The sequence below is a fragment of the Monodelphis domestica genome, chromosome 2 (assembly GCF_027887165.1).
Source record: "Monodelphis domestica isolate mMonDom1 chromosome 2, mMonDom1.pri, whole genome shotgun sequence".
In the NCBI taxonomy this organism is placed as follows: domain Eukaryota; kingdom Metazoa; phylum Chordata; class Mammalia; order Didelphimorphia; family Didelphidae; genus Monodelphis; species Monodelphis domestica.
This window is the reverse complement of record NC_077228.1, coordinates 544,285,780-544,292,253: the sequence shown is the minus strand read 5'-3', so window position 1 is coordinate 544,292,253 and position 6,474 is coordinate 544,285,780. Positions and strand designations below refer to the sequence as shown.

Here is a 6,474-nt window from a genome sequence, read left to right as displayed (position 1 = left end):
CTGGCAGGTTGGTGTCTCCCACACCGACATTGGCTGCCCTGGGAAACAGCAAGAGGGCCACAGACACGTGACTGACACCTACATCCTACCATGGGGCTCCTGGGATCCAGGCTGCACTGAAGGTCTGTAATAAAATAGATAATCTGTGAAAAGTATTTCTTGTTTCAATGACTGGAATATACTCTGGCAGACTAGAGAGCTGCTCCTAGGGGACACCTGAGGCTGCCTTGTTATAATGGAGATAGATGAGAGATATTGAGAGATCCTGCTAGAGGGTATTACCCTGGAGCTACCTATTGATCACTAATGACTAATAAATCAAGATGTTCCCTACACTCTTCCTCCCTTCACCTCCCAGGTTTCAACCAGCCCTTTTGCCTCCCTTTTCCCCTCCCCCAGTCTTAGTTAGCTACCTTCTAAGTGAGATTTCAGAGAAATATTCTTTACTCTTCTATTCTCAGGTAAAGTGGCTTATTGGGAACAACAGGATGAGTATTGAAACTGAGGTCACAGGGATGAGGTTGTCCCTAATCTACAGGGAGAACTAGGAGGGCTTAGGAAATGTCAGTCTAGTCACAGTTGTGGCTCAGAGACAGCCAGAGAGATGGAGGACAACTATTTTTCTTCTTTCTTCAATCAGATAATCTCTGCTTGAGTAACTCAAATCCAGACTCTGTCAAAACCACGAAGGTCTCTCTCTCTCTCTCTCTCTCTCTCTCCCCCTAAGTCAGGCAAAGGCCAATCTCTTTTTGGTCAGGAACCCAGAGAAGAGGTTTCTTTCCTGGCCAGTAAACCCAGAGTCAAAAGTCCCAGTTTCTTCTCCTCTGGCCAGGCTCTGTTATGATTAAAATTTAGCCAAACTGTAGCAGTTATTTTTAGTTTCTCTGCTAGAAGTATTATATTTTTATGAGGTTTATTAAAGGTTAAGAAAGAAAATACAAAATAAGAAAGCACGTGTCTAGGCCAAGCGAGAGGGAGGCAGAGACTGCCAATTAAATTAAATACTCGTTGTGATCTCGCCCAGGTGGAGACTCAGGTGAGATTATAGGGAATTCTGGGAAATACCAAGGACTTCTGGGGATGGATGTCTGGGGTTCAAAAATCTCCATTTTTACACCACTAACTTACAAATCTCATTCCAGGGGCCAACCATGGCTATCTTTGCCAGTGTCGCCAGGGGGTCACTGGAGAGGCTATCACCCTGTTGTTGTCTCATGATCTCTCAAGTCTATTGCTGCCTTTTTCTTGTTGCCATTCTATCCTCACTCAATGGTTATCATCACATAATCCTCACCGGAGTCAAGTTCAGGCTCACACAAGGTATATACTGCCCCAGAAAGGGGGGAGGATAAATTTCCTTCACACAATAGCAAGACTGGAGCTGCATGTGAACATCTTTCCACATAACTTTTATTATTAAGGTTTCTCCCTGGTGTGGATTCTCTGATGTTGAGCAAGTTTTGACCTCTGACTGAATGTCTTTCCACATTTCTTGCATTCATAAGGTTTCTCCCCAGAGTGGATTCTCTGATGTACAGTAAGATGGGACCTCTGACTGAATGTCTTTCCACATTGCTTACATTCATAAGGTTTCTCCCCAGTGTGGACTCTCTGATGTTCAGCAAGGTATGAGCTCTGACTGAATGTCTTTCCACATTGCTTACACTCATAAGGTTTCTCCCCAGTGTGGATTCTCTGATGTTGAGCAAGGTATGAGCTCTGACTGAATGTCTTTCCACATTTCTTGCATTCATAAGGCTTCTCCCCAGAGTGGATTCTCTGATGTACAGTAAGATGGGACCTCTGATTGAATGTCTTTCCACATTGCTTACATTCATAAGGTTTCTCTCCAGTGTGGACTCTCTGATGTACAGCAAGATCGGATCTCAATCTGAATGTCTTTCCACATTTCTTGCATTCATAAGGTTTCTCCCCAGTGTGGATTCTCTGATGTTGAGCAAGGTATGAGCTCTGACTGAATGTCTTTCCACATTGCTTACATTCATAAGGTTTCTCCCCAGTGTGAATTCTCTGATGCTGAGCAAGGACGGAACTCCATCTGAATGTCTTTCCACATTGCTTGCATTCATAAGGTTTCTCCCCAGTGTGGATTCTCTGATGTTGAGCAAGGTATGAGCTCCGACTGAATGCCTTTCCACATTGCTTGCACTCATAAGGTTTCTCCTCAGTGTGGATTCTCTGATGCTGAGCAAGATCGGAGCTCCATCTGAACGTCTTTCCACATTGGTTGCATTCATAAGGTTTCTTAAGAGAGTGCATTCTCTGATGTACCACAAGAATGGCCCTATGCATAAAAGTCTTTCTGCACTGATTACCTTCACTAGATTTTTCCCCAGCATGAATTCCTTGATGTTCAATATGAGATGAATTTTGAGGTGCAACACAGAATTCTCTGAAAGCAAAGTTATTGGGACAATCACTAATGAATCTTTGTAGGTTCATTTCCTTCACAGAGAGGCTCACCTCTGTTGCCATCAGCTTCATTTCAGGTCTGATCTCTCTTTCTAAAAGAAACAAACAGTAAAACATACACATAGAGCAACATATACACATATATAACTCTTATCTCCTTTCCTCAACTGTTAGAACATAACCTGCTTTATATCTTATTTCTTCAGATAAGAAATCTTCCAACTTAAATGGGCACAATCCAACCTTTGAAAATGCCATTGCCTCAAAGCTAAAGAACAATTTAAATAATAAGGAGGCTCTCATGTGATCTCACTGGCTCTTCATAACAAATCTGGGATTTGGGACAGGCTAGCTTTTATTACATTCCTAACTTGGACCATGACTTAGGAAAGGTTGGATGAGTGACTTGACCCAAAATCCTGGCAGCGGAGACCAAATCCTGTGGCTAGACATGCTCTGTCCACAGAACTAGACCATTACCTTTCAATCTTTTTGCTTTCATTTTCATTGTCTATACATTCAATCTTCTCGTCCGAGGTAGACACTACTGGGTGCATGAAGACTAAACATTTCCATTTCATTATCTAGCTTCTCTGTAAGCATTATGGAATTCCCTTTGTGATTGCTTTTGACCTTATTTTTTGTTCCAGTATCTGAGATCAGATGAAGAAATTCAGCACTCTTTTTTGCATTCATTCAACGCACAAAAGATTTTGTTCTGTTCCCTACTCTTAAACTCCTTCTAAATACAGTTTAAACAAAAACATGGCATTTTCCATGTATAAAAATGTTTCATAGAGTAAATTGAGTCCTTGATCCATTTATAAGGAAATGGGCAAGAAAGATTGTACAATTCTCTTCCTATATCCCACCTTATATAGATGCTAGCACTTTCATGATATTCTTCTTAAGAATCCCAATACGGGTGGTGGTGCACTCTCATCATACTTCAGAAACTTGCCAGGACTTTTAATCCTGGGAAAGTCACAGGAGCTCTGCTGGTCTCAGGCTCCACAACTATAACATGGACATAATAATATCAAGTGACTCCTGGGGTTCCTATGAGGATCTAATGAGATAATATTTATCAAGTGTATGACACATAATAGGGCCCATATGCAAATGGTGTTCTTTATTTTTATCTTTAGAATTTGGACTATTTTCTCCTTAGATTGCTTTTCTCCTTTAACTATCAATCTCTTCACTCCTCTAGTCCTTGATTTCCCTGTTGAACTAAATAGATTTCCATTCCCCAACACTTCTTTATCCCTGGATCATCTCAGAGTGAAACTAGACCTCTCTAGTGCCCCTTCCCTTCAGAGTCTTCCCTCTTGTGATTGGTTTCCCTGCAGCTGGGATCCCAAAATACTGAAGGGAAGTGATAGGAAATAGAGTCCAATAGCATCATCTTACAGAGAGGGAAACTGAGCCACAGGGGTTCAGTGATTGCCCAGGAAGATTTCCAATTCGGGTTCTGCCCCTATATTCATTCACCAGAGCACACAGAAGCCTCTGGTCACCCCGGATCTCCCACACCTATTTTCCCCTTCCATATGTGAGCAGCAGCTCCTCAGGCCTTCTTGCTCCAGCATCCACAAGGATTCCTTCTGCTCCAAATAAGAGAGCACGTCTTCTGGGGGAGTTGGAAGCCCTGGGCAAGGGAGAATCAGTCAGGGAGGAGAATGGAGAGAAGTTTATCACTGAGTTGTTTTTTGAGAGAGTTTAGAGAATCCAGTGACTCCACTCCGAGACTCTGTTCATGGGGTTCCTGCAGGAGTCTGCCCTTACCTCTCAGTGTCTGTAATGCAGGAGCCCAGAGTAGGATATGCCTGTTACTCTCCTGAGGGACCTGGAATGAGCAGTAGCCCCCCTCCCATCCTGTTCAAGTCCATTCTGGAAGAAACTCCTGAACTCCCAAAATGGGTCCAAGGGTCAGTGTTCTGCTTCAGTATGAAGCCCCAGACACAGGGACCTCAAGGGATCAACTCTCCTCCCATCACCCTGCCTGTTCCTCCCTCGACACCTCTCTGAGCCTCCTGGACTCTTCTCTTGGGGAGTCTCTGCCTCCTCTCCTGGGGAACTCAACAATCCTCTTTGGATTCAATGATGTCTCTCAGTCAGTCCATTCATTTTGACAATCACAGAGAAGGGCAAGCAGGGCCTATAGGAGGCTTAAAAGGACTGCTGGAGGACAGCCTCCCCAGCATTTAGGGAAGGGAGAGGAATGGGGAAGACATTCAGGGAACCAATCTAGAACCAGAATGATAGGTTTTAGGGGATTTACTTCAGATACGGCTGGACTCAGTCCATAGTTTTCCATTACGAGGAAATGAGAGGCAGCCAGAAGGAGATGGGTAAGGAGCTGGGAATCAGAGGCAGGAAGGCCTCAGTTTACATTTCACCACAAACAGCTCCTATGTGGGTGCTTCAGAACAAGCCACTGAATTGAATCTATTTTCTCATCTGTAAAATGGGGTAATTGTGGCACTGAATGAGGAAGATGAAAGTGAGGAAGAAGTGTCAGAAAATTACAGAGAAAACCCTTGGCAGAACCCCAGGCCAAGAGCAGGCCATCATAAACACTTCATTCCTTCCCTCCCTTCCTTACTGGCTCTGCTGGAGTCTTAGGACAAAGGAAGGAAGACTAAGGACAAATCATGTCTCCTGGGGACACCGAGGAGCTGTGAGTTACAAGTTTATGCTGGTTAAAGAGAAAAAAATCTCCAATAGTAGATCCACCCTAGAGGGGAAGAAGGTGGGAGGAACATTCTCCAGAACAGCTTTCCCAGAGGGGTTTGGGAGACAAATTCCGGGCGAGGGAGGGATGAGATGGATTCAACCCTGAGAATACTTCTGCGTCTGAGACTCTCCAACACCCATCTGATCTTGGACTTCAGGAGCACCAAAGGGAGCCCCCAAGGTCCCATTACACAATACAAAGTCCTTTTACAGAAGCAGGCAGCAGGAGGGCCCTGACTCTGGGACTCGCCATACCAGCCCTCGTCCCTTCCTCATGACTGAAAACTGCTCCCACCCCTACCTGCTGCCAAGGGCGACATTCCCTTGGATGGCAGACTCGGGCAGCAGGGAGAGGCTCCTTACCTACAGAGAGCAGGTTCCAGGCATTCTCCAGCATCACCTCCCTGTACAGCTCCTTCTGGGCAGGGGACAAGAGGCGCCACTCCTCTCTCGTGAAGTCCACGGCCACATCCTGGAATGTCACAGTCTCTTAGAGCAGCCCAAGTCAGAGCACAGAGGGCTGAAAGTCACATGACAAGGAAGAGCCCACCTCTGGTCAGTTACAGGAGGAAACTGACACACAGAGAAGGGAGGGGCCCAAAGTCCCGCCCTTTGTCAGTGTCAGAGCCAGGGCTAGAAGCTGAGTCTGTAAGAGCCCAATGGAGGCTTGAGGAGAGCAGTTCTAGGAGGCTCCGAAAGGGAAGCTGAGGAGTTTGTAGTATGTGAAGGGAAACCTCGAGGGGATCTCCAGGGCAGCCTGGATCTCAGGGCCCCAGGTGGGATGGAGGAGTCAGTCACATGTCTGTAGCCCTGTTGCTGTGTCCCAGGACAGCCAGCATCAATGTGAGAGTCACCAACGTGCCAGAGCAAGAGCTATGGAGGAGGGGAGCTGGGGGGAAGGTAAAAGGCGGGAGAGGGTCGGGAGAGGGGGCTTTTGTACCGCCCCAGAACTGACTGGCTCTCTGGGCTGGGGGTTTGTCTCTGACCTTCCCTGATCTCTTGATCTCTGGCAAGCCCAGCCTGAGCAAGCTGAATGGAGATCTAGAAAGACAGACCTCCTTACCACCACCCCCTCCGCGCCCCCCCCCCCACCTCTCTCTCCCTCCCTCTCTGTCTGTCTCTCTTTCTCTCTCCCTCCCTCTCTGTCTCTCCCTCTCTCTCTGTCTGTCTCTGTCTCTCCCTCTGTCTGTCTGTTTCTCTGTCTCTCCCTCTCTCTCTTTCTCTGTCTCTCCCTCCCTCTCCCTCTCTCTCTCCCCCTCCCTCTCTCCCTCTCTCTCTGTTTCTCTGTCTCTCCCTCCTTTC

The 6,474-nt window shown here is 46.3% G+C and overlaps 1 protein-coding gene across 1 annotated transcript; it reads right to left on the bottom strand.

Moving 5' to 3' along the window:
- Positions 1–708: 708 nt before the first annotated feature.
- Positions 709–6,211, bottom strand: LOC130456872 (zinc finger protein 239-like). The gene is made up of 2 exons (XM_056814562.1): positions 5,536–6,211; positions 709–2,525 (listed from the first exon to the last, which is right to left on the bottom strand). The coding sequence occupies exons 1-2, from the start codon at positions 5,567–5,569 to the stop codon at positions 1,417–1,419; spliced, it is 1,143 nt and encodes a 380-aa protein (XP_056670540.1). The 5' UTR covers positions 5,570–6,211; the 3' UTR covers positions 709–1,416.
- Positions 6,212–6,474: the final 263 nt, after the last annotated feature.

What these genes read in the sequence shown, in the direction of transcription:
- LOC130456872 (XM_056814562.1), bottom strand. Translation starts at nt 5,569, where the DNA reads ATGCTGGAGAATGCCTGGAACCTGCTCTCTGTAG. An exon ending in CTGGAACCTGCTCTCTGTAG is followed by an intron (nt 2,526 to 5,535) that starts GTAAGGAGCCTC and finishes TGTTTCTTTTAG; the next exon opens with AAAGAGAGATCAGACCTGAA.